The following is a 26,957-nucleotide window of genomic DNA, read 5'->3' as shown; positions in this document are numbered from 1 at the left end:
CGTGAGCCACCACACCTGGCCTTGGAAAATTTTGTTGAATAATTATTACTATTGATTTTAGATGATTTTATCCTTTACAGATAATTATTTTTGTTATCACTTTCTGGAATTCTGGTTATTCAGATGTTGTATCCCATGGACTAATCCTTTACTTTTCTTATATTTTATTTTCCTTTCTTCTATTGCCTTTATTTATTTTTATTTTTTATTTTAATTTTTTGGAGATGGAGTCTCACTCTGTCACCCAGGCTGGAGTGCAGTGGCGCAATCTTGGCTCACTGCAACCTCCGCCTCCTGGGTGCAAGCGATTCTCCTGCCTCAGTCTCCTGAGTAGCTGGGACTACAAGCGCATGCCACCATGCCTGGCTAATTTTTGTATTTTTAGTAGAGATGGAATTTCACCAGACTGGTCGTGAACTCCTGACCTCAGGTGACCTCAGGTGACCTCAGGTGATCCACCCGCCTCAGCCTCCCAAAGTGCTGGGATTTCAGGCATGAGCCCTGCGCCTGGCCATGGTTGCAATATTAATAATTATTATAAATATTAATAATTTTTCCAGTGTCTTTCTTCTGCCATCACGCTATGAAGTCAGAGACTTCCAAGTCTGTTTGTCCCCACCATTAAATACAAAAATTTAAAAATTAGCCAGATGTGGTGGCTAAGCTCAAAGGGCAAAAAAAAAAATAAAACTTAGTAAATTCATCACCTTATTTTCTAAACCTTTATCTCCTATGTTATCTCTTCCATGATTGGCATCACCATTTACTCTAATCCAAGAAGTGGATGGAACATAGGACAACTCCCAGAATGTGAAGTTTTCCCGCTACTGCCCTTATTTCGTGAGAATTTTTCCTAGTTTCAACTTCCCCAGCATTATTGATTATTATTATTACTATTTTTTGAGACAGAGTGTCGCTCTTTTTGCCCAGGCTGGAGTCCAGTGGCACAATCTCGGCTCACTGCAACCTCTGCCTCCCAGGTTCAAGCAATTCTCTTGCCTCAGCCTCCCGAGTAGCTGGGTTTACAGGCATGCGCCACCACGCCCAGCTAATTTTTGTATTTTTAGTAGAGACGGGGTTTCACCATGTTGGCCAGGCTGGTCTCGAACTCCTGACCTTGTGATCCACCCATCTTGGCCTCCCAAAGTGCTGGGATTACAGGCATGAGCCACCGCGCCAGGCCACTATTATTATTATTATTTGTTGTTGTTTTTGTTGAGACGGAGTCTCGCTCTGTCGCCCCGGCTGGAGTGCAGTGGCACGATCTCCGCTCACTGCAACCTCCGCCTCCTGGGTTCACGCCATTCTCCTGCCTCAGCCTCCCGAGTAGCTAGGACTACAGGCGCCCGTCACCACACCCAGCTATTTTTTTTTTTTTTTTTTGTATTTTTAGTTGAGATGGGGTTTCGCCGTGTTAGCCAGGATGGTCTCGATTTCCTGACCTCGTGATCCGCCCATCTCGGCCTCCCAAAGTGTTGGGATTACAGGCATGAGCCACCGCACCCTGCCATTATTATTATTTTTTAAGACGAAGTTTCACTCATTGCCCAGGCTGGAGTGTGGTGGCATGATATCCGCTCACTGCAACCTCCACCTTCCTAGGTTCAAGCGATTCTCCTGCCTCAGCCTCCCGAGTAGCTGGGACTCCTTCCGAGTAGCTGGAACTACCACGGCTAATTTTTTGTATTTTAGTAGAGACGAGGTTTCACCATGTTGGCCAGAATGGTCTCCATCTCCTGACCTTGTGATCCGCCCGCCCGTGATCTCAGCCTCCCAAAGTGCTGGGATTACAGGCCTGAGCCACCGCGCCCGTCCTATTTTTTGTATTTTTAGTAGAAACAGGGTTTTGCCCTGTTGAGGCTGGTATCGAACTTTTGGGCTCAAGTGAACCACCCGCCTGAGCCTCCTAAAGTGCTGGGATTACAGGAGTGAGCCACAGCGCCCGGCTGAAACTATTCTTAAAGCTTTCTTTCCTTTCTTTCTTTCTTTTTTTTTTTTTTTTGAGACAGAGTCTTGCTCTGTCGCCCAGGCTGGAGTGCAATGGCGCGATCCCGGCTCACTGCAACTCCTGCCTCCCAGGTTCAAGGGAGTCTCCTGCCTCAGCCTCCTGAGTATCTGGGATTACAGGCGCGTGTCACCAAGCCCGGCTAATTTGTGTATTTTATTAGATGCGGGGGCGGGGAGGCGGTTTTCACCATTTTGGCCACGCTGGTCTCGAACTCCCGACCTCAGGTGATCCACCCGCCTCAGCCTCCCAGAGCGCTGGGATTACAGGCGTGAGCCACCGCGCCCGGCCAAAACTTTCATTGTATCACAATCTCTTCAAGGCAAGAGCCATGACTCTTAAATCTACTACAGCACAGAGTTACAGATTCTTAAAATATCGGCGATGCATACGCGCAGAGGATAAATCTCAGCGCGTGCGCACCAAGAACCTTTTTCCCTGCGGCGACTCTTCTTTTTTTTTTTTTTTTTGGAGCGTGCGCACCAAGAAAGACAAAGGTGGGGAAAGTGACCAAGCAGTCGTTCAGGCGCATGCCCATCCCTAACTTGTCCAAGCCCGGTGGGGCCAGCGGCGGCGGAGTGGGTGTGGCCTGAGCGCGGTGTGACTGTGCGGCCGCCGCCCAATCGGACCGAGCGAGCCCTGCCCCTCCCTCCCCCTGATTGGTTGGTTCTCAGTGTTGTGGGGCGGGGAAAGGAAGAGACGGGGCGGCTGGACGGTGGAGCGGTGAAGAAAGAAGGCTAATCTTGTTCTGCGCAAGCGCGAGCAAGCGACCAGGAGGGGGCGTGAGAGAGTGAAAGGGAATGTGGAAGCCCCGATGCGCTGGCTGGCGCTAGCTGGGGCTCTAACCTTGACGCCTGCGCCGTGGCCCTCGAGGCCCCGCGCGCAGCGGGCGGGTGCCCGGTGCGCCTGCGCAGTAGGCGGCGGTGGCAGGGGGAGGTGGAGGCTGTGGAGCGGCAGCGGCAGCAGCGGGTCCCGGGACTGAGGCAGCAGCGGGGGCGGCGGCGGGCGGAAGCTGAGGTGACGAAGGCAGCGGCGGCGGCAGCCGTTTCCCTCACGGTGGCGGAGACCAAGGCGGCGGCGGCGGACGGGGAGCGGCCCGGCCCCGGCCCCCTGCTCGTTGGCTGTGGCAGGGCCGCCGTGGGGCCGGCCCGGCTCCCGCCCCCCGCGGCTCCCCCTCCGGCTCCTCCTCCGGGGAGACGCCGGGGGCCTGGCCCGGCCCGCACTCAGACTGCTGCTGCAGCCGCCGCCGGGGGAGTCGGAGGCGGTGGCGGCGCCATGGGCGGCCTGGCCTCTGGGGGGGATGTGGAGCCGGGACTGCCCGTCGAGGTGCGCGGCTCCAACGGGGCCTTCTACAAGGTGAGACGGCGCGCCGACTGGGGACGCCGGTCCTTAGCCCCTTCCCCTGGCCGGAGCAGGAACGCGTGGGGCGGGATCGAGCTTCTGGAGCTGAGTCCTGGCCCTTAGAATCTTGGACCCTTGCTCCAACCCGCAGCCTTCCCTGGGAGACCGCTTAGAGTGAACCCTGTTCCTCTTATTTTTGACCCCTCCAATGCACCTGCACCTGCTTCTACCCCCATCTCAGAGAGAATGAACTTCAGGCCATTATTGTCCCTGGCTTGGTGCTCCCTGCTCCCTAGGAGAGACCCCTTTACCCAGCTTCTAATTGACTGTGTCCGTTGTCTGGTGGAAGACATACCTTAGACCTTAAGCACATCTTCCCCACGGTCCAAGCACATGGAGAATTGTCTTTCTTCCACACGGTCCCCTTGGGAAGGCCCAGAGGTCCCGTATCAGATCCTTTCATCTTCCTCAGAGAGGCCTCTGCCTACTGGCTCTGGAACACTCACCCCACTTTCATCTTATATTCCGGTTCCCAAGCCAAGGAGAAATGGTCAGATCCATTTACGACGTTTGGCATCTTTGACCTCAGGAACCCTGGGTTGGATCAGTCAGGTTGCTTCCCAGCCAGCCATAAGGTGGCATCTTTCGCAAGTCTCTCACCCCACCACACCTTGATCTCAAGGCCCACTGGTCTACCATTCTACTCAGGAATGGATTTGAGGTCTCACTTAGACCTCAGATACCTTCAGGTCATTCATATAATTTCTTCGTCTTGAGGCATGTAAGCTTCATAGTCATAATCTCTAAAAGGATCCCTAAAAGGAAGCTTATGAGGTTCCCTTCTGTTTATCTTAAGATTTCCACTTCTTGAAGACTCTTGGCCAACTATCCCAGTTCGGGAATCTGACAACCTTTTTTGGAAGAAGGGATCATCTTTCAAAGACCCTTCCTTATTTCGCCTCCCCCTTTGCCCAGGATTTGGTTCCTTAGAACTCCTTATAATGCCACCTTCCTTATCTGCTCTGAATCCATTTTCTAGGGCATTTTTTTCCCATTTAGATTAAGCCAGAGAGAGCCCTTTTTTGCCTCCCAAGAGTTTTTCTTTGTGTGACTGTTGGTATTCTGAACCTCTTTTGGATTTGATGCCTGGATTGTCCTAGAGACTCTCCTGATTTCTGTCTCATTCTTTGATTTCACCCTGGGGAGCTGGAGAAACCTTCCCATGGCATCACTTGTTAAGAGTGGATCCCCCTTCCCCCTTTCCTTCAGTTCCCCTCAGGCCTTTTTCCCCCACAGTAGTCCTCTCTAGTTTCTCATGCCCTTGGAAGTGTCTTTCTTTGACTCCTTCCCTAAATCATATTTTTCTATAACTGCAGAGGGTCTTGTAATTTCCCTTGGGTGGTTTCTGCCTCTACTTCAGTTGCTAACTTCATTGTAGTCATTTTTTTTTTTTTTTGAGACGGAGTCTCGCCCTATTGCCCAGGCTGGAGTGCAGTGGTGCGATCTTGGCTCACTGCAAGCTCCGCCTCCCTGGTTCACGCCATTCTCCTGCCTCAGCCTCCCGAGTAGCTGGGACTACAGGTGCCCGCCACCATGCTCGGCTATTTTTTAGTATTTTTAGTAGAGACGGGGTTTCACCGTGTTAGCCAGGATGGTCTCGATCTCCTGACCTAGTGATTCACCTGCCTCGGCCTCCCAAAGTGCCGGGATTACAGGCGTGAAGCACCGCGCCCAGCCATTGTAGTCATTTTTTACTCACTCTTCATACTTACCCATTTTTGCCTTACTTCCCTCATCAGATTTATTTCTGTGCGGTGACTGTGGGTACCCATGTCTAACTTACCTTCTCAATTCAAGTTTTTAGCTTTTTCTCCTAATATTTCTGTATTCCTGTGTAATCCTCAGGAATCACCTTATTCCCTGTCTAGCTGAAGGAAGCTCCCTGCTGATCTCTTTTTGTCATTTTCTGCATACTTGCCTAACTCTTGGGACTTTTTCTTCTAGCCTGCCTCCATAGCATTTCTGTTTTCTTTGGCAAAAGTCTCTAATTCCTTTCTGCTTTTGATAGAGCACATTTGTCTCTCATATCCTTTTCCCCAAACTTGCATTACCTTTGTTGAAATAGCTTCCTAAAGTGGCCCTCCCTGTTTACCTTGGTATCTTTTCCTTCATCTGGGTCCTTACCACCCCCAAATTCTGAGTTCCAAGAAAAGTGATTCTTAAGTTGAGTCCAAGATCAAGATATGATGTTTGCTTTGTTCTAGGAAGCATAGGAGCCCTGCACAGCTGGGAAGGATTGGTATCCAGTTCAAATGAACTGTATGAGATGGCTGGGAAGGGACACGTTTTCTGTTCCACATATAAGTGTCCAGCAGAAAGTCTCTCTGAATCTTTTCTCTTTCTCCTGTGCGCTGTGGCAATGATAGACTTGAATAGATTGGGTCCTGGATACTGTGATTCAGAGAGTAGAGTTTGGGGTTGAGCTGAAAGCCAGGTAATGTGGTAATGTGGATTTGGGCAGGTTAGCATTTTCTGCCCTGTTCCTGAGTTAAAAACCACAAATCCCTAAATTCAGGCTAATCTTCCACTCTCAGTACCCTATAGATACTTATCCGTTTTGACCTTGCTGCTGATTTAATATTCATGACTCAGCAAACTTGGGATGGGTCAGGGAGTATTTACACTGCTTCTGGAATTGTACATTTGGGAAGGTCCCTTTCTCCTCTCTCAGAATTGGGCCCTGTTGTCAGTTTTCTTTTCTTTCTTTTTTTTTTTTTTTTTTTTTTTATTTGAGACAGGGTCTCCCTCTGTCATCCAGGCTGGAGTACAGTGGCGTGATGTTGTCTCACTGCAGCCTCCGCCTCCCAGGTTCAAGTGATTCTTGTGCCTCAGCCTCCCGAGTAGCTGGGATTACAGGTGTGCAACACCATGCCTGGCTAATTTTTGTATTTTCAGTAGAGACGGGGTTTTGCCATGTTGGCCAGGCTGGTTTCTGACTCCTGACTTCAAGAGATTTGCCCGCCTTGGCCTCCCAAGGTGCTGGGATTACAGGCGTGAGCCACCACGCCCTCCCATCAGTTTTCTTAAAGGATAAAATATTAGATCTGGGATCTAAGTTATTTTGTAGCTATCCCAACATTAAGTTTGTCAGAACTTACTTTTTCTGTTTTTTTTTTTTTTTCATGTCAGACTGGCATCCGTAACAAGGGTTGAGGGAGGCATACCTCACACGTGAGCCTGAAACCTCAGTCATCATGTTTAAGACGTACAAAATGATCTAATGTATTTTATTCTTTAAGTTGTACTCTCCCAAAAGAAGTATTCACCTTCCAGGGCGCAATCTTCCCACTCCAAACCTCACCTGGATATCCTAATCCCCATTCCTTTCTTAATCAGCGTGGCATCCTCAGCTTCAGTACTTGGTTTTTACTCAGACTGTTCCTGCTCTTCTCCTAGAACCCCCTCCTTTGCTTTGGGAGTCTAGAACTAGAAGATGGTGAAGGTGGGGACCAATTTTATATCTTCTAATTTGAGGAAACCAAAGTACCTAGGAACTTGGGGCTCTCTCTTCCTCTGCTGGCTTGGCGCCAGGCTCCAGAAGCCAAAGCCAGGTGATGCTGTGACCACTGAATCAAGTCATCCTCTGGATCTAGGTGGCTCCCTAATACATTCCACCCACCTGCTCTTGCCTTCCCCTGCTTATTTTCACAATGAGCGTAGACTGAGCAGAACTTGGGGCTCACTTTCCACCACTGATACCCTTGGAGAAAAAAACTAGTATGGGATGAATGGGTGGAATTTAGGAGCAGAAACAGGATTGGAATATGAAGTTGGGGACAGAGCTAGTTTTGGAGATTAATTGAAAGAAAAAGAACCTGGAAGTATAAGGGTTGAGTGAGATTTGGTTGAACTACTGAGTGATGTGAGAGATTACTCCATTCTGAGCTTTGCATTTCTGCCTTGGAAGTCATGGCAGCTGGGAAAACTAGGGTAATATTGCTACTCACCCTGGGGCCAAGCCTAACATGGTGGAGGAGAATTGGATTACACCATAGGCATAGCTGTTGTGAATATATCTAGGAGTAGAAATCTCTTCACAAAAGCAGTAGGTTAGTGATTCTCATCTCTGTCTCTTTTCCACTTCTTTCTGTCAGCGTAACGCCTGCCTTGATAAATTACTTCTAAGGCTTGGAGTACACATTTTGGGTAAAGAATTGGATAAAGTCAGCCGAAGAGGCTGGTCGGAATAATTCTAGAAATCCAGACAACCCTGCAGCCTCTGCCTCCTGGCTTCAAGTGATTCTCATACCTCAGCCACCCTGAATAGCTGAGGTTACAGCCATGTGCCACCACGCCTGGCTAATTTATATATATGTGTATATATATACGTACATATACATGTATATATACATATATATGTGTGTGTATATGTATATGTATACATATATATATAGTAGCCATGGGGTTTTGCCATATTGACCAGACTGGTCTTGAACTGCTGGCCTCAGCTGATCTACTGACCTCGGCCTCCAAGTGTTGGGATTACAGGGAAAAGAAGAGGGAATGGATAAAATATTAGTGGTTGTGGGACTGGGGAGGACACTTGAGCAGGAGCTAAGGGAAGAATCCAAAAGGGAAGAGAGACCCAGGCAAGTAGAAGTAAAAGTGCCTCAGAAGACTTGAATGGAGAACAGTAGGAGTTGGCATTAAACCTGAATGAACATGCTCATAACTCAGGTTCTTTTTTAAAAAGGAAAAAAATCTGAATGAAGAGTAGAAAAAACATTTCTGGAGAAGAGAATGTCAGAGAAAGAAAAAGCATGGGTAAAAAAGAGGCCAGGAAGTACCAGTAGTAATTAAAGCCTTGGGCAGTAGTAAGGCTCTAAGAAAGAACATTCAGTCAAGAATGATCTTGACTGACTGCAGCCTCTATAGCAAGACATATCCCTAAAGACGAGAAAAGTGGCTTGTATGAAGAGTGAAATGCAGGCTTAGATTTTCCCATCATAAGGAAATAGCAATCTGGTAAGTGTTTGTGATTGATTAGTTCTATGAGGTAGGAGCTGTGCATTTGCCAAGGGCATTTTTGGTGTTTTCTCTCCTAAGCTTAGCCTTTGTCCCTGGCAGCAAAGCTCATGAATAGTTCTCATGTATTAGCCTTTTGAAACCTCTAATTCTTTTATTTTTGTTTATTTATTTTGTTTTTTGAGTCAGGGTCTTGCTGTGTTGCTCAAGCTGTGGAGTGCAGTGGTGCAATCACAGCTCACTACAGCCTCGACCTCCCTGGCTCAAGTGATCCTCCCACCTCAGCCTCCTAAATAGCTGGGACTACAGGCACAAGCCATCATACCCTGCTAATTTTTAAATTTTTTGCAGAGATGAGGTCTCCCTGTGTTGTCCAGGCTCTCTAATTTTAAAAAAAAAAAACATCTTTATTGAGCTGAAATTGACATACAACAAAGTAGACATATTTAAAGTGTGCCATTTGTTAAGTTTTGACATGTATATAACTGAAACCATCACTGCAATCAAAGGAGTGAACATTTCTGTCACTCCCAAAAGTCTTCCATCAACTACCAGTCTTCTGTCATTATACATTAAATTGCCTTTCCTGATTTTCGATAGAAATGAAAAGGCAGTTCAATTCAGCTAAGAAAGGATAGTCTTTTCTTTTCTTTTCTTCTTTTCTTCTTCTTTTTTTTTTTTTGAGGCAGAGTTTTGCCCTGTTGTCTAGGCTGCAGTGCTATGGCATGATCTTGACTGACTGCAGCCTCTAACTCCTGGCTTCAAATGATTTTCATGCCTCAGCCACCCTGAGTAATTGAGGTTACAGCCATGTGCCACCACGCCTGGCTAATTTATATATTATTATTATTATTATTATTATTATTATTATTATTATTATTTTAGTAGCGATGGGGTTTTGCCATATTGGCCAGACTAGTCTCGAAGTCATGGCCTTAGCTGATCTGCCAGCCTCGGCCTCCCAGTGTTGGGATTACAGGTGTGAGCTACCACCCCTAGCCAGAAAGGATAGTCTTTTCAACAAATAGTGCTGGAACAAGATATCTATAGGTAAAAAATGGGCTGGGCACAGTGGTCACAGTGGTCAAGCCTGTAATTCCAACATTCTTGGAGGCTAAGGCGGGTGCATTGCTTGAGTCCAGGAGTACAAGACCAGCCTGGGCAACATAGCGAAACCCCGTCTCTATTTTAAAAAAAAAATTAATTTAAAAATATATTAAAAATAAAAAAAAGAGGCCTGGTGCGATGGTTCATACCTGTAATCCCAGCACTTTGGGAGGCTGAGGCAGGTTGATCACCAGAGGTCGGGAGTTCGAGACCAGTCTGACCAACATGGAGAAACCCTGTCTCTATTAAAAATACAAAATTAGCCGGGGTGGTGGCACATGCCTGTAATCCCAGCTACTTGGGAGGCTTGAACCTGGGAATTGCTTGAACCTGGGAGGCGGAGGTTGAGGTGAGCCAAGGTAATAAATAAAAATTGAAAAATTAAAAAAACATTGATCAATACCTCACCTTATATATAAAATTTAATTCAAAATGGATCATAAGCTGGGCACAGTGGCTCACATCTTTAATTCCAGTTTTGGGAGGCTGAGGCAGATGGATCACCTGAGGTCAGGAGTTCGAGACCAGCCTGGCCAAGGTGGTGAAACGCCGTCTCTACTAAAAATATAAAAAATTAGCCTGGTGTGGGGGCGGTTGCCTGTAATCTCAGCTACTCGAGAGGCTGAGGCAGGAGAATTAATTGAACCCTGGGGGGTGGAGGTTGCAGTGGGCCAAGATTGCGCCATTGCACTCCAGCCTGGGTGACGGAGCGAGACTCTGTCTAAAAATAAAGGATTACAGATGTAAATATAAAACAAAAAACTAAAAGTTTAGGAAGAAGACTTATAAGAGAAAACCTTCGTGGCCTTGGATTAGGCAAAGATTTTGTTTTTTCTTTTTTTTTTTGAGATGGAGTTTTGCTCTTGTTGCCCAGGCTGGAGTGCAATGGCACGATCTTGGCTCACTGCAACCTCTGACTCTCAGGCTCAAGTGATTCTCTTTCCTCAGCCTCCCAAATAGCTGGGATTACAGGCATGAACCACCACACCTGGCTAATTTTTGTGTTTTTAGTAGAGACGGGGTTTCACCATGTTGGCAGGCTGGTCTCGAACTCCTGACCTCAGGTGATCTGCCTGCCTCATCCTCCCAAAGTGCTGGGATTATAGGCGTGAGCCACTGTGCCTGGCCTGGGCAAAGATTTCTTAGATATGAAACCAAAAGCACAGTTGATAAAATAATAAATTCATAAGCTAGACCTTTTTCGAAATTAGAAATCCCTAATTGTATATGAAAAATAGGGAGAAGGTAGAAAAATTGGGAGCGTAGGGGTGAATGCATGGCTTTGGCCTCCTTAGTGAGGACACAGACCACAGGAGATGGATCAGCTGTTCAGTCATCCCTGTTGCTCTTGTCATAATATCAAGATTGGAGTCTTCCATAAATTTTATTATCCTTTATAAATTATCAATGTCATTCTAGATTCAATTCTAGTATTAAAAAACTGATGTTTTTTAAGTCTTAATTTTTCCTTCTGTAAATTGTGTTCATCACAATTTTGAACTTGTCTAGTGTTCCGATTATTGTCTTAGGACCCATGCATCAGGGCAGCGACTCTGCTCAGATCTCTTGCTGTATTGCGGAGGTAGGCCTTTCTCTCTCTTGACAGATCCTCATGTCCTCTAGGTGTTCCAGGACAGCCTCACACTGTCTCATGGGATATTCTTAGCCTTGCTGAATGTTGTTGGTATTTTAATTGAACTCTGGCAGGCTGCTTAGCACAACAGGAGGCAGACAGATAGGGAGGCCCCTGTGGGAGCCTGAGTAGATCACTGGTTTCCAGGCTGTTCTGATGCAGGTGGTATATACACCTCTCCATGACAATATCATTTCCTTTCTCTGTCTGACTGCCCATATTCTTTCCCCAGTGCAGCCTTTCAGGCTCTCTCATTACACTACTTGTGTCCCTATCTAAAACTCAAGTTTAAGGTTTTGCGGTGTCTCTATTCCCTTGATGGCTAAGGTGGAAGTAAAAGGTCATTTTATATTTTTTGCTTTTTTCTAAAATCCATTCTAGGGCTTTGTGAAGGATGTCCATGAAGACTCTGTCACCATCTTCTTTGAAAACAAGTAAGACCTTGGGAATAGAGAATCCAGCATACTAGGTCCTAGAAGGAGAGTGGAGAAGAGGGGGCAGCTGAGTCCTATGAGGCATGTAATAGGTGGGGAGAGCTGAGGGTTTGGGTGGGAACTCATATGGATCCCAGGAGAGGAAAGGGCTGAGAATTTGGTGAGGGTGGGGGCATTTGACCCAGTATTTAGAGTCTAGAAAGAGATGGAAGACACTACTATGGAGCAGGGCCTGGGGTTTAGCCTCTAATTATCCAGATAGGTGGAAATCGCCCAGCTGAGGCAATAACCCTTTTGTAAAGAAATGGGCAACCATATCAGTCAGAGTAGCTTTTTCATATTATTGTTTCTCTTATAGCTGGCAGAGTGAGAGACAAATTCCTTTTGGGGATGTCCGGCTACCACCTCCAGCTGACTATAATAAGGAGATCACAGAAGGGGATGAAGTGGAGGTAAGGGCTGTGGAGTACACCCTTTCTAAATGTCACTTTTTCCCAGGATTCTAGGCTTTTCTCTGGTTGGTTCATGTTCCTTCCTCCCCAACTAAGCCATATCCAGCCATGTAGCCTATGGAAATGTAAAATGCAACAGTTCCCCTTTTATCACTGTTGTGATCAGCCAAACTCTCAGGGACATCCCCAGTTTCAGGCGATTTGCCTTCCATTTATGGTAACAGCATCTAAAATCCAGTGCCCTCTGATTTTGTTGTTGTTGTTGTTGTTGTTTGAGATGGAGTCTTGCTCTGTTGCCCAGGCTGGAGTGCAGTGGCGCGATCTCGGCTAACTGCAACCTCCGCCTCTAGGGTTCAAGCAATTCTTCCACCTCAGTCTCCCAAGTAGCTGGGATTACAAGCACCTACCATCATGCCCGGGTAATTTTTGCATTTTTGTAAAGACGAGGTTTCACCATGTTGGCCAGGCTAGCCTTGAATTTCTGACCTCAGGTGATCCACCTGCCTCAGCCTCCCAAAGTGCTGGGATTACAGGCGTGAGCCACCATGCCCTGCCGTCCTCTGATTTTTAATTAGTTCCTTCCTCTGGTTTCTTGTATCCTTGGTTTCAGATACATCCCAGGCTGGACGCAGTGGCTCACACCTGAAATCCCAGCACTTTGAGAGGCCGAGGAGGGCAGATCACCTGAGGTCAGGAGTTCAAGACCAGCCTGGCCAACATGGTGAAACCCCATCTCTACTAAAAATACAAAAAATTAGCTGGGCGTGGTGGTGGGCGCCTGTAATCCCAGCTACTTGGGAGGCTGAGGCAGGAGAATCACTTGAACTCGGGAAGTGGAGGTTGCAGTGAGCAGAGATTGCGCCATTGCACTCCAGCCTGAGCACCAAAAGCGAAACTCTGTCTCAAAAAAAAAAAGATGCATCCCTTTTTTTTTTTTCTTTTTGAGACAAAGTCTCACTCTGTTGCCCAAGCTGGAGTGCAGTGGCGCGGTCTCAGCTCACTGCAACCTCCACCGCCTGATTCAGGTGATTCTCCTGCCTCAGCCTCCTGTGTAGCTTGGAGTACAGGCATGTGCCACCACACCTGGCTAATTTTTGTATTTTTAGTAGAGGTGGGGTTTTACCATGTTGGCCAGGCTGGTCTTGAACTCCTGACTTCAGGTGATCAGCCCACCTCAGCCAAAGTGCTGGGATTATGGGCATAAGCCACCGCGCTTGGCCTCTTTTTTTTTTTTTCTTTTTGGTGGAAGTGGGGTCTCACTATGTTGCCCAGATCGTTCTTGAACTCCTGTGCTCAAGAGATCCTCCCACCTTGGCCTCCCAAAGTGCTGGGATTATAAACGTGAGCCATGGTGCCCAGCAGCCCCAAATATCTTAATGGTTGTTCTATTGTTTATGTTGCCCAAGCTGGTCTTGAACTCCTGGGCATAAGCAATCCTTTTGCCTCAGCCTCCCAAAGCGCTGAGATTACAGGTGTGAGCCCCACCGTGCCTGGCCTCCTCATCCCTTTCTTGATGCTTTTGGGTGGTCTTCAATATCTCTTTGATTCTCTACTTTTCTTTAGGTTTATTCTCGAGCCAATGAACAGGAACCTTGTGGCTGGTGGCTGGCCCGGGTGCGGATGATGAAGGGAGATGTGAGTGACTGGGAATGCCTTTGGAGAACTACTGAAACAAATATTTTATTCTTAGAAAGTTGCTCAGGTCATCCACAACTTCTCCTTTTTTACCATGTGCCAGTTCTATGTCATTGAATATGCTGCCTGTGATGCCACCTACAATGAAATTGTTACCCTGGAGCGACTTCGGCCAGTTAATCCCAATCCCCTTGCAACCAAAGGCAGCTTCTTCAAGGTTACCATGGCTGTGCCCGAGGATCTGAGAGAAGCGTGAGTGTTAAGGATGGTGGGAATGAGGGCCCTCTTTACAGCCCTAATCTCTGGCTTTATTTCTTCCAGGCATCACTCCCACTTTGCAGTTTTCTCTGTTGTTCCCCTGGCCCTCTAGAGCCCTTCTTGCTAAGAAGACACTTAGTTTCTTTATTTTCCCATCCTTGTTCTTTAACTGTGGTCCCTCTTCTTTTTTTTTTTGGAGACAGAGTTTTGCTCTTGTTGCCCAGGCTGGAGTGCAATGGCACAATCTCGGCTCACCGCAACCTTCACCTCCTAGGTTCAAGCGATTCTCCTGCCTCAGCCTCCTGAGTAGCTGGGATTACAGGCATGCACCACCACACCCGGCCAATTTTTTATTTTTAGTAGAGACAGGGTTTCTCCATGTTGGTCAGGCTGGTCTCGAACTCCTGACCTCAAGTGATCCACCTACCTCGGCCTCCCAAAGTGCTGGGATTACAGGCGTGAGCCACCACACCCAGCCAAGTCCCTCTTCTTTTCTTATTTACTCAGCTCTGCTCCTCTGAATTTTTTTTTTTTTTCTTAATAGAGACAGGGTCTCACTATGTTGCCCATGCTAGTCTTGAACTCCTGACCTCAAGTGATCATCCTGCCCTAGCCTCCCAAAGTGCTAGGATTACAGGTGCAAACCACCATGCCTGGCCTCCCCCGAACTCTTCACTGTACTCTCTGCATTCTGCACTCTGAGTACCTTTTTCCTTTGCAGCTGCTCCAATGAAAACGTCCATAAAGAGTTCAAGAAAGCCCTGGGAGCCAACTGCATCTTTCTCAACATCACAAACAGTGAGCTCTTCATTCTGGTGAGTTTATTCTGCCTGAATTTCACATAAGCCTTTTGAACATTTTTTCTTTTTCCCCTTTTAACTCCTTTGCAGAAAGAGAAGGGCTTAAATGTGCTTCTATTTATTTGTCAAGAGGACTTTATGGCTCCTGACTCCTACAGGCCCAGGTAGCCCTATCTTTTTTTTTTCTTTTTTTTGAGACGAGGTCTCACTCTTGTCGCCCAGGCTGGAGAACAGTGGCACGATCTCGGCTCACTGCAACCTCCGCCTCCTGGGTTAAAGCAATTCTCCTGCCTCAGCCTCCTGAGTAGCTGGGATTACAGGTGTGCATCACCACGCCCGGCTAATTTTTTTTTTTTGAGACAGAATCTCACTCTGTTGCCCAGGCTGGAGTGCAGTGGCACAATCTCAGCTCACTGCAACCTCTACCTCCCAGATTGAAGCAATTCTCCTGCCTCAGCCTCCTGAGTAGCTGGGATTACAGGCACCTGCCATCGCACCCGGCTAATTTTTTTTTGTATTTTTAGTAGAGACAGGGTTTCACCATGTTGGCCAGGCTGGTCCTGAACTCCTGATCTCCTGATCCACCTGCCTCGGTCTCCCAAAGTGCTGGAATTACAGACGTGAGCCACTGCGCCCGACGTGCCTGGCTAATTTTTGTATTTTTGGTAGAAACACGGTTTCACCATATTGGTCAGGCTGGTCTTGAACTCCTGACGTCGTGATCCACCCGCCTTGGCCTCCCAAAGTGCTGGGATTACAGGCATGAGCCACCGCACCCGGCCTCTGACCTTTTTTTTTTTAAACCTGATAATCATGTTGCCATCTGGGTTAGAGACCCTCTCTTGATATTTGGACTTTCAGAAATAGAGTATGTAGCTCTCACCTTATGCTTGCTCCTTGCTTTCTCTCTAAACCATTTTCCTTCAGTACCCAGATAGTCAGCCTTTATGGGACTGACAATGAGTCTCCTCCTTCCTAGCTTCATTTCTTTTTTTTTTTTTTGAAGACAGAGTATCGTTCTATCGTTCTGTCACCAGGCTGGAGTGCAGTGGCGCAGTCTTGGCTCACTGCAACCTCCGACTCCCAGGTCAGCCTTCGGAGTAGCTGGGATTATAGGCATGCGCCACCACGCCCAGCTAATTTTTGTATTTTTAGTAGAGACGGGGTTTCACCATGTTGGCCAGGATGGTCTCGATCTCATGACCTCGTGATCCGCCTGCCTTGGCCTCCCAAGGTCCTGGGATTGCAGGCATAAGCCACCGCGCCCGGCCTCCTAGCTTCATTTCTTAACCCTTTTCCCGGGACTTAGGCATCCTGATTTCTAGTCCCTGGCTCTCCCTTAGTGTTTATTCCAAGCCAGTTTTAATGACTTTCCCACTGGTTTCCTCCCAGTCAACCACAGAAGCCCCTGTGAAGCGAGCATCTCTGCTGGGTGATATGCATTTCCGAAGCCTGCGCACCAAACTGCTACTTATGTCCCGCAATGAAGAAGCTACCAAGCACCTAGAGGTAACTTTTAGCTCGTTTTCCTCCTGCTGGAGGGCATTGTCTTCCTCCCTGCCTACCCTGTCCTCCATCCATGCTCTTGTGTTTACAGAACAAAGACTAAGGCTTCTTCTGGGCAATTCAACCTGGGTCAGCTATTTTATCTCAGACTCCTCCAGATGGCAGAGCTCTATCATGGTATAGTGCAATTATTTTCAAATTTCTTTTAGCCATTTTTTTTTTTTTTTTTTTTTGGAGACAGAGTCTCGTTCTGTCGCCTAGGCTGGAGTGCAATGACACGATCTCGGCTCACTGCCAACCCCTACCTCCTGTGTTTAAGCGATTCTCACACCTCAGCCTTCTGAGTAGCTGAGATTACAGGCATGCGCCACCACACCTGGCTAAGTTTTGTATTATTAGTGAGATGGGGTTTTGCCATGTTGCCCAAGCTGGCCTCGAACTCCTGGCCTCACGTGATCCACCCACCTCAGCCTCCCAAAGTGCTGGGATTACAGGCGTGAGCCACCACACCTGGCTGAATGGTTTTTTTTTTTTTTTGAGATGGAGTCTCACTTTGTCACCCAGGCTGTAGTGCAATGGCATAGTCTCAGCTGACTGCAACATCTGCCTTCTGGGTTCAAGCGATTCTCCCACCTCAGCCTCCTGAGTAGCTGGGACTACAGGCATGTGCTACCACACCTGGCTAATTTTTGTATTTTTAGTAGTGATGGGGTTTCACCATGTTGGCCAGGCTGGTCTCAAACTCCTGACCTCATGATCCACCTGCCTCAGCCTCCCAAAGTGCTGGGATTACAGACATGAGCCGCTGCGCCTGGTCTTGGTCTTGAACTTCTAGGCTCAAGAGATCCATCTGCCTGTACTTCCCAAAGTGCTAGGATTACAGGTGTGAGCCACCACACGCAGCCTAGACTAGAATATTTCTTTTTTAGGGTGGGCGCGGTGGCTCACGCCTATAATCGCGGCACTTTAGCACTTTGGGAGGCCGAGGCAGGCGGATCAATCTGAGGTTGGGAGTCGAGACTGGTGAAACCCCATCTTTACTAAAAAGACAAAAATCAGCTGGGCGTGGTGGCGCATGCCTGTAATTTCAGCTACTCATGAGACTGAGGCAGGAGAATCGCTTGAACCTGGGAAGTGGAGGTTGCAGTGAGCCGAGATCACACCATTGTACTCCAGCCTGGGCAACAAGAGTGAAACTCCATCTCAAAGAAAAAAAGGATATTTCTTGTTTTTTTTGTTTGTTTTTTGAGATAGCGTCTCTGTCGCCCAGGCTAGAGTGCAGTGGTGCTCTCTTGGCTTACTGCAACCTCCACCTCCCAGATTGAAGCGATTCTCCTGCCTCAGCCTCCCAACTAGCTGGGATTACAGGTGTGTGCCATCACACCTTGCTAATTTTTGTCTTTTTTAGTAGAGATGGGGTTTCACCATGTTGGCCAGGCTGATCTCAAATTATGGACCTCAGGTGATCCGCCCGCCTCGACCTCCCAAAATGTTGGGATTACAGGTGTCAGCCACAATGCCTGGCCTGACTAGAGTATTTCTATGAGATCTTTTTGAATTCTGACATCGTATAATTGTCAGATTCCCTTTCGTTGGTATTATACTATTCTAAGTGAGTAGGGTGTGTGTGTTTGAATACCATTTCCATTTATCAAGTGAATTGATCTTTTTGGGAGGCTTTTTTCTGTGCCTGTGCAATTTCTGGGTCATGATAATCTTTGACTTCTTCAGGGATCCTGCTCAGGGCACTGGCAGGTAAAAATTCACCATTACCTTCAGATGATACAAACTTTATTTTTTGTTTTTGTTTTTTGTTTTGAGATGGAGTCTCAGTCTGTTGTCCAGGCTGGAGTGTATGTAGTGGTGCAATCTCAGCTCACTGCAGTCTCTACCCCCCGAGCTCAAGTGATCCTCTCACCTCAGCCTTTGGGTGGGTGGGATTACAGGTGCACGCCACCATACCTGGCTAATTTTATTTTTTTGTTTTTGGAGACAGTTTCCCTCTGTCACCCAGGCTGGAGTGCAATGGCACAATCTCCGCTCCCTGCAACCTCCCACTCCTGGGTTCAAGCGATTCTTGTGCCTTGGCCTCCCAGGTAGCTGGGATAACAGGCGTGCGCCTCCACGTCCAGATAATTTTTGCTTTTTTAGTGTTTCACCATGTTGCCCAGGCTGGTTTTGAACTCCTGACCGCAGGTGATCCACCTGCCTTGGCCTCCCAAAGTATTGGGATTACAGTCATGAGCCACTATACCTGGCCCTAATTTCAGTATTTTTAGTAGAGATGGAGTTTCACCATGTTGGCTAGGCTGGTCGCGAACCGCTGGCCTCAAGGGATCCACTTGCCTTGGCCTCCCAAAGTGCTGGGATTATAGACATGAGCCATTGCACCCGGCCTAATTTTTTTTTTTTTTTAATTTTTTGAGACGGAGTCTCATTCTGTCGTCCAGGCTGGAGTGCAGTAGTGCGATCTCAGCTCACTGCAACTTGTGTAGTTGGCGCAGAGTGAGCAAAGGGAGATCGATACAAAATTCGGTCAGAGAGCAGATCATGTAAGACATGTGCGGTAGGCTGAGGAGGGGGATTTTATTGTGCGTATACTGAGAAGCCATTGAGTTAACAGTGCCTTCTGGGTTTTTTTTGTTTTTTTTGAGATGGAGTCTCGCTCTGTCGCCCAGGCTGGAGTGCAGTGGCGTGATCTCGGCTCACTGCAAGCTCCACCTCCCGAGTTCACGCCATTCTCCTGCCTCAGCCTTATGAGAAGCTGGGACTACAGGCGCCCGCCACCACGCCCGGCTGATTTTTTAAATTTTTTTTTTAATAGAAACGAGGTTTCACCATGTTAGCCAGGATGGTCTTGATCTCCTGACCTCGTGATCCACCCGCCTCGCCCTCCCAAAGTGCTGGGATTACAGGCGAGAGCCACTGTGCCCGGCCAAAAGTGCCTTCTGTTTTAAACTCCTGTTTCAATGACAGATTGAAAGGGGGGCAAGAATGGAAGCAGGAACAGAGCACGGTAGTCCAGGTGAGACACTTGAACTGGAGTGCTAAAGGGAGAGAGAGAGAGTAGTTTTATGTAGGATAAATTTTACGAGTAAAACCAGTAGGACTGACAGGCTCTGTGATACTGAGAGATACATATTTGGTCTCCTGACCAGGCTCCTGGCATTCAACTTCTAAAATCCTTGGAATCTCCAGTGATGTGTGTTTTTGTGTGCTGATGAGTTGCTTCATGGCTAGCCCCTCTAGGTGGCTTCATGATTAGAGGGTTGGAACTTTCAGCCTCACCCCCACCAACTTCCTAGGAGGGGAAAGGGGCTGAAGGTTAAGGCAATCACTGATGATCATTGATTTAATCAGTCATGCCTAGTAGTGAAGCCTCTCTAAAAACCCGAAAGGGGCTGGGCACTGTGGCTCACGCCTGTAATCCCAGCACTTTGGAAAGCCGAGGCAGGTGGATTGCCTGAGGTTAGGAGTTTGAGACCAGTCTGGCCAGCATGGCAAAACCCCTTCTCTACTAAAAATACAAAAAAAGGGAGGCAGAAGTTGCAGTGAGCAGAGATCACGCCACTGCACTCTAGCCTGGGTGACAGACCCCATCTCAAAAAAAAGAAAAAAAAAAAAACCCGCCTGTTCTGCAGGCTTATCTAGAAGATGCTTATAAGTCATTGTAGATCTCTTCCCCTCTCCTAATGTAGTGATTTTGAACACTCAACTTAGTTTATTTTTCCAACTTTCTCTTCTTGCCTGGTATAAATCCTTGGTATAATTCAGTCCTATCCAACTTGGAAGTGGGAAGTAGTGTATTTCAATCTAGGAATGTCTCCTTTGAGGTGTTGTTTCTATTTGGTGCTTACAACATGGGATTCACTCCTCTAAAACCTTTCCTGTCTTCCTGCCCCTGAGCCCAGGGGTTCCTCTAAGGACTGATTGAGAAATGAAGTGAAAGCCTGGTGTTCTAGAGGCATGTTTTCTGTTTTTCTTAACCCGCTTTTTTTTTTTTTTTTTGAGACGGAGTTTTGCTCTGTCACCAGGCTGGAGTGCAGTGGCATGACCTCGGCTAACTGTAACCTCCAACTCCCTGGTTCAAGCAATTCTCCTGCCTCAGCTTCCCAAGTAGCTGGGATTATAGACACGCCCCACCAAGGCCAGCTAATTTTTGTATTTTTAATAGAGACGGGGTTTCACTATGTTGGCCAGGATGGGCTCGATCTCCTGACCTCGTGATCCACCTGCCTCAGCCTCCCAAAGTGCTTGGATTACAGGCATGAGCCACCACGCACAGCCTACCCCTCACTTTTTACTTAAGTTGTTGAGTTTTATTTGGGGATGAGTTAATATTTGTTTGGTTAAGGTAAGAGTTCCTTACACTTGCATGTACCTTGTGAGAAGTACTTTCACACCAGCCTTGTCTAATCCTCTTGCTAGTCTTGAGAATAAGATAAGTTGGGTATAATCACTTAGCAGATGACACAAGAGGCAGAGTATGTTTTGTTTAAGATCACACAGATAGATACTCTTAGGGACAGATACTGTTAGGGCCAAATCCAGAACTTTGGTGTGTCCCAGTCCAAACTGTGCCCTCTTTACCTTTCCTCCCCCACAAACCACTGGTATTTGGAAGGAGTGGAATAAAAGTTCCTGACCTTGGCTGGGCATGGTGGTTCACGCCGGTAATCCCAGCACTTTGGGAGGCCAAGGCGGGAGGATCACCTGAGGTCAGGAGTTTGAGACCAGCCTGGCAAACGTGGTGAAACCCTGCCTCTACTAAAAATACAAAAATTAGCCAGGCGTGGTGGTGGACACCTGTAGTCACAGCTACTCAGGAGGCTGAGGCATGAGAATCACTTGAACTCAAGAGGTAGAGGTTGCAGTGAGCCGAGATCGCGCCACTGCACTCCAGCCTGGGCAACAGAGCGAGACGCCATCTCAAAGAAAAAACAAAAAGTTCCTGACCTTTCCACACAGGTCCTTGTGGCCAGCGGACTCCAGAGTGGTTCTAGCTTTCTATTAATATCACAGTTTTCCTTATTTAAGTTATGCAAAGGGTCATGTGCCTGGGACTGCGCGATTCTACCGCCGTGATTCCTACAGTGACTTTTCCTTTCAGACAAGCAAGCAGTTGGCAGCAGCCTTCCAAGAGGAGTTCACAGTGCGAGAGGACCTGATGGGACTGGCAATTGGGACTCACGGTGCCAACATCCAGCAGGCCCGAAAAGTACCTGGGGTGACCGCCATTGAGTTGGGTGAAGAGACCTGCACTTTCCGCATCTACGGGGAGGTCAGCAAAGGATGTCTTTCTTCTGGGTCTCTCAGGGGATAGAGGGAAGAGAGGCCAAAGTAGAAAGTAAGCCTCAAGCTGGGCACAGTGGCTCACACCTGTAATCTCAGCACCTTCGGAGGTCAAAGTGGGAGGATCACTTGAGCCTAGGAGTTTGAGACCAGCCAGTGCAATATAGTGAGACCCAATCTCTACAAAAATTTAAAAATTAGCTGGAAGTGGTGGTGCGTACCTGTAATCCCAGGTACTTGGGAGGCTGAAATGAGAAGATAGAGGGGAGGATCACTTGAGCTTGGGAGTTTGAGACCAACCTGGGCAACATAGACCCTGTCTTTACCCCCCCAAAAAACCAAAAACCAAAAAACGTTAACTGAGCGTGGTGGCATGCATCTGTGGCCCCAGCTACTTGGCTACTTGGGAGGCTGAGGCAGGAGGATCACTTGAGCCTGGAAAGTCAAGGCTGCAGTACACCATGATGGTGCCACTGAACCAACCTGGGCAACATAGTCAATAGAGTGAGACCAAAAAATTAAAAAAATAGACCAGATCTCTGTTGCCCAAGCTGGTCATTAACTCCTAACCTCAAGCAATCCTCCCTTCTTAGCCTCCTAAACTGTTGAGATTATGGGTGTGAGCCACTGTGCCTGGCCAAGGTCCTCTGTTTTTTTTTGTTGTTGTTTTTTTTTTAAGTTATTTGTTTAATTTTTTTTTTATGAGATGGAGTCTAACTCACTCTGTTGCCCAGGCTGGAGTGCAGTGGCACAGTCTCAGCTTATTGCAACCTCTGCCTCCTGGGTTCAAGAAATTCTCCTGCCTCAGCCTCCTGAGTAGCTGGGATTAGAGACATGAGCCACCATTTTTTGTATTTTTAGTATTTTTGTATTTTGTATTTTAGTATTTTTGTATTTTGATTTTTGTATTTTTAGTAGAGATGGCGTTTCACCATATCGCCCAGGCTAGTCTTGAACTCTTGACCTCAATTTATCCACCTGCTTCCAGCCTCCCAAAGTGCTGGGATTACAGGCATGAGCCACCACACCCAGCTGGTCTTCTGTTTTAGTAACAACTCCCCGCTGTTCTTGCTTTAGACTCCCGAGGCTTGCCGACAGGCCCGAAGCTACCTTGAGTTTTCTGAGGACTCAGTGCAAGTGCCCAGGAACCTGGTTGGTGAGTTGGTGGTGTGTATATACAGTCAGAGGTCAGAATCAAGATTCTCTACAGTGATTCTGAGCTTGTATCCAGGATTGGCACCTCCCTGTGGACTCCCAGTTTCACAGGGACAGAGAAACAGTCTGTAATGGGAGTGATAAAAATGAAAGAATAAATTTCTAGGGATTGTAACATTTTGTCCTGTAAAAACACATCAGAAACCTAGAAGCAGGGGAATGAAGTAAATGGAATCCATATAAAGAAAATGAGGCTGGAAGACGGTGTATCAGCTTTATTCTTATTTCCTTAAAAAAAAAAAAAAGGCTTAATTCCTCATTTACCTATTCCAGGCAAAGTGATTGGAAAGAACGGGAAAGTGATCCAGGAGATTGTGGATAAATCTGGTGTGGTGAGGGTTCGAGTGGAAGGTGATAATGACAAGAAGAACCCCAGGGAGGAGGTATGGTTCTCCTATACCTATAGAGATTGGTTTCCAGAAGTAAATGGGATTGTCCTCTGAGGGCTGGGATTGTTCTTTGAGAGGGTGGAACACGGAAACTTGTTTAACACTAGTAGATTTAGAGCCCAGAATGATCCCACTGGGCAGGCTCCCCTAGGAGACTGGGTGGCGTTAATCCTTTCATTTCATTTTCCTTTCTGATCCATCGTTTCTGCTCTCTGTTCTCCAGGGAATGGTTCCCTTCATTTTTGTTGGCACCCGAGAGAACATCAGCAATGCCCAGGCTTTGCTGGAGTATCACCTCTCCTACCTGCAGGTACCCAGGCCGGGAGAGAAAAATGCTGGGTGTGGAAAGGGAACTAAGATTGCTGTGGGGGTCAACTCAGGAATTTTGGTTCTCTGTTTGTCTCTCCGTGTAGAACAGAAAACATTTTGTGGAAATTTGGGGCTATAGGGTTGGGTCCCAGAATTTTCCTTGTTTAGCCAGTGTCTTCCTTCTCCTTGCATTCCTGAGAGATTAGATATAGAGGGACAGTCAGGGTGGAGAAGCATGAAGAAAGGCACTGATCTTATTTCTCCTTTCCCTTCTTCCATCTTTTACCCAACCAGGAGGTAGAGCAGCTTCGCTTGGAGAGGCTGCAAATTGATGAGCAGCTTCGGCAGATCGGGCTGGGCTTTCGCCCTCCTGGGAGTGGGCGGGGCAGCGGTGGCAGCGACAAGGCTGGATATAGCACCGATGAGAGCTCCTCCTCCTCCCTCCATGCGACTCGAACCTATGGGGGCAGCTATGGGGGCCGTGGCCGTGGCCGGAGGACAGGCGGTCCTGCCTATGGTGAGACAGCCATGGGAACAGGAGGCAAGGAGTGGCAGGGCTTGTGGGTAGAGGCAGAGGTCTGGATGGAAGTTTGGGGAAATCTGGAATGGAGATGATGAAGAAGTGATTGATTGGCTGGGGGACTTGTGAGTGAGAGGGAGAATTCTTCAGTTTGGGAGATGTGATGGATCCTGGGGTGGGATGAATGGCCTTGAATAAATCCCACTGTGTTCTTCAGGCCCCAGCTCAGATGTGTCTACAGCTTCAGAGACTGAGTCAGAGAAGAGAGAGGAGCCCAACCGAGCTGGGCCTGGCGACAGGGATCCCCCAACCCGAGGGGAAGAAAGCCGGAGGCGGCCGATTGGGGGCCGGGGTAGGGGACCCCCACCTGCCCCCCGGCCCACTTCGAGATATAATTCTTCGTCTATTAGCTCAGGTACCAGACAGCTGGGTTCATGAATATGGGCCAAAAGGAAAGATGATGGGCACCTGACTGCCAACTCTTCCTCTTCTTCCTCTGACCAGTGCTGAAGGATCCAGACAGTAATCCCTACAGCCTATTGGACACGTCTGAACCAGAGCCCCCGGTTGATTCAGAACCTGGGGAACCGCCCCCAGCAAGTGCCAGGCGCCGCCGCTCCCGCCGCCGCCGCACTGATGAAGACAGGACCGTCATGGATGGAGGCCTGGAATCAGAGGGGCCCAACATGACAGAGAATGGCCTGGGTGAGGGTGTGCCTGGGGTCTGGAAAGTTAGAGATGGGTAGGAATCGACGGTGGGAGGTTGGGTGTGTGACTCTGCTTTTTTCCTACCCTACAGAAGATGAATCAAGACCTCAGCGTCGTAATCGCAGCCGCCGCCGCCGTAACCGTGGTAATCGGACTGATGGTTCTATCAGTGGAGACCGCCAGCCAGGTCAGCCAACTCTGGACACCAGAATCCTTCCTCAGAGCTGAGAGAATGGGATACTTCCTACCCTGTGAAAATCAGGGGTTCGGGTTCAGTGGGTGTCTTGGGCTGGCTACCAGAATTCCATCTGAAAGTCTTAATCTCCTGCCTTCCCCAGTGACTGTGGCTGACTATATCTCACGAGCAGAGTCTCAGAGCCGCCAGCGGCCACCCCTGGAACGCACTAAACCCTCAGAGGACTCTCTTTCAGGACAGAAGGTAGGCAGGCAAGATGTGGTTTACCCCATCCGTTTTTTGTTGTTACTCTGGGGCAGGGGGCACAAAAAATTTCACAAAGAAATCTCCTACTGAATTGCAGAGGCAGCTGTGTCTGATGGAGTTTAGACCAGTGTGAACTTTGAATAGGATAGAGAGGAAAGTGTGGTTCACATTTTCCGGATCCCAAGTAAGAGACTGGATCATGATCAGGGAACCAACCTCTGGATCACCAAATGCCAGGAGGGCTTGGATGGTAGGGAATGTCTCCCACCTGAATTTCTACTCACCGCTTCTTGCTTTTGTTTTCTTTCCCACTTTCCCCTCAGGGTGACTCTGTCAGCAAGCTTCCTAAGGGCCCCTCAGAGAATGGGGAGCTCTCCGCCCCCTTGGAGTTGGGTAGTATGGTGAATGGGGTTTCATAAAACCTCCAGCCTGCACCCCTCCCTTCTCCATCTCGCTTGCTGCCCAACACCATGGCCCTCACAGGCCCAACTGACCTGCGCTGGAGCTGCTCTTATCTAGGGGGGAGGGGGGTGGCACAGCAGCTTGGGTACCCCCCCAACCTCCAGGAGCTAGTGGAGGGGTGTGTAACAGGGTCATACCCCCTCCCTCTTGTCCACCCTACCCCCAGGGTAAGGGGAGCCTCTCTCCTTCCCCATCAGACTGGATGTGCCTTTATCCTCTAATACCCCAATCTCTCTCTGAACACCCCCATTCTCCACCTGTTGGTGGGGGGTGCTCCTTGACCCACCCAGATTTGACCGTTCAGGGGGCCTCCCCTGCTATCCCTCCTCCCATCCTGTACCCCCCATTTCTGGGGCCTCATCACTGTGGAAGACGGGGATAGTAAGAGATAAGTGGGTGGGAGGCACGGGGAAGGTTTTGGAGTAGAACCAGGGGTGTGTATGAAGGGGGGTGACAAGGTCCCCCGGGGAGGGGACCAACCTTGTCTGGTGGATGAGAAGGCGTATTTATTTTTCACTGTACAGTATTTAAAAAGAGAATAAAAAAATCCAAATGGCTGTCTGGTTCCTGTGCCGCCTTTGTCCCCAGTTTGGTCCATTTGTTTCTCTAGGACTGACCTGCCCTGGCCCCTGGCTCTTGTTTTCTGTTCCTCCACACCTGACTTCTCTTCATTGTCTCTTGTCCCAAAGATGGTCTTACTTCTGGGAATTCCTGACATTCCTAAACTCCCCAGGCCCAGGTTCTCCCTCCTGGTTCGGAGGAGGGGGGCTTGTGCCTTGTTGCTTCTCCCCTCCCCCCAAGTTTGCTGGTGGAGGGAGTTGGGCCACTCCTATACCCTGAGTCACAGCACAGGCTAGGCAGGGCTGCTCAGAGCTGGAGCTGTTCCTGTAGAAGCTGAGAGCCAAGGCAGGCTGCTTAATCCGATTACCCGAGGCCTGGGGCTTGGGCTGGGCCGTTGGGCAGAGTGGGGAGCAGGGTTCCCTCACAGCAGCCTCTGGAGCCCGGGGTCTGGCCTTCTTGGTGGTGGTCTGATCTGGTTCCAGGCTTTTTCTCCGGCATGCGCATCACAGACCTCTTAACTTGGGGAGTTGTCCTGGGTTTCCTGGCTCCCCCCTCATGACTTGGAGGACTGAAGATAAAACTTGCCATAATTCAATAGCAGTGGAGAAATATAGGTTTAGGGACTGGAGTTGGGAGGGCTTAAGTTTTCTCACTTGGGAAAGGGGTTGAATCACGGCCCAAGCACCTGCTGGAATGACTCAGGAAACAAAAATGGTCTCCCTCCTCGGCCTTTCTTGCCCCAGGGGCAGGTCTGGGATTTGAGGAGCAACAGGCACCAGGAAAGGGGTTGGGGGGGTGGTCCGGGATGCGCCCAAGCTCCTCTCAGCACAACTCGGGCCCTGAGGGCACTTGATCCCCCTGTG

At 48.4% G+C, this 26,957-nt stretch overlaps 1 protein-coding gene and 1 pseudogene across 1 annotated transcript; one reads left to right on the top strand and one right to left on the bottom strand.

Annotated features, from left to right (window-relative positions):
• The first annotated feature begins 2,906 nt into the window (after positions 1 to 2,906).
• FXR2 (FMR1 autosomal homolog 2) lies at positions 2,907 to 26,090 on the top strand. The gene is made up of 17 exons (XM_024235679.3): positions 2,907 to 3,361; positions 11,493 to 11,545; positions 11,904 to 11,997; positions 13,561 to 13,632; positions 13,736 to 13,884; positions 14,612 to 14,705; positions 16,083 to 16,199; positions 21,307 to 21,477; positions 22,566 to 22,644; positions 22,977 to 23,086; positions 23,316 to 23,402; positions 23,696 to 23,918; positions 24,139 to 24,336; positions 24,426 to 24,626; positions 24,721 to 24,816; positions 24,968 to 25,068; positions 25,395 to 26,090. Exons 1-17 carry the CDS (start codon positions 3,281 to 3,283, stop codon positions 25,488 to 25,490), a joined length of 2,022 nt encoding a protein of 673 aa, XP_024091447.1. The 5' UTR covers positions 2,907 to 3,280; the 3' UTR covers positions 25,491 to 26,090.
• On the bottom strand, positions 6,530 to 6,623 carry LOC112129831 (small nucleolar RNA U13; annotated as a pseudogene).
• Positions 26,091 to 26,957: the final 867 nt, after the last annotated feature.

Source organism: Pongo abelii, chromosome 19 (genome assembly GCF_028885655.2).
Source record: "Pongo abelii isolate AG06213 chromosome 19, NHGRI_mPonAbe1-v2.0_pri, whole genome shotgun sequence".
Taxonomy (NCBI): Eukaryota; Metazoa; Chordata; class Mammalia; order Primates; family Hominidae; genus Pongo; species Pongo abelii.
Note: the sequence above shows the minus strand (reverse complement) of the source record. Positions and strands in the feature narration are given on the sequence as shown.

Coding starts and splice junctions, on each gene's coding strand:
- FXR2 (XM_024235679.3), top strand. CDS start 3,281: ATGGGCGGCCTGGCCTCTGGGGGGGATGTGGAGCCGGGACTGCCCGTC. Junction 13,633..13,735: donor TGCGGATGATGAAGGGAGAT/GTGAGTGACTGG, acceptor ACCATGTGCCAG/TTCTATGTCATTGAATATGC. Junction 24,817..24,967: donor CAGTGGAGACCGCCAGCCAG/GTCAGCCAACTC, acceptor TGCCTTCCCCAG/TGACTGTGGCTGACTATATC.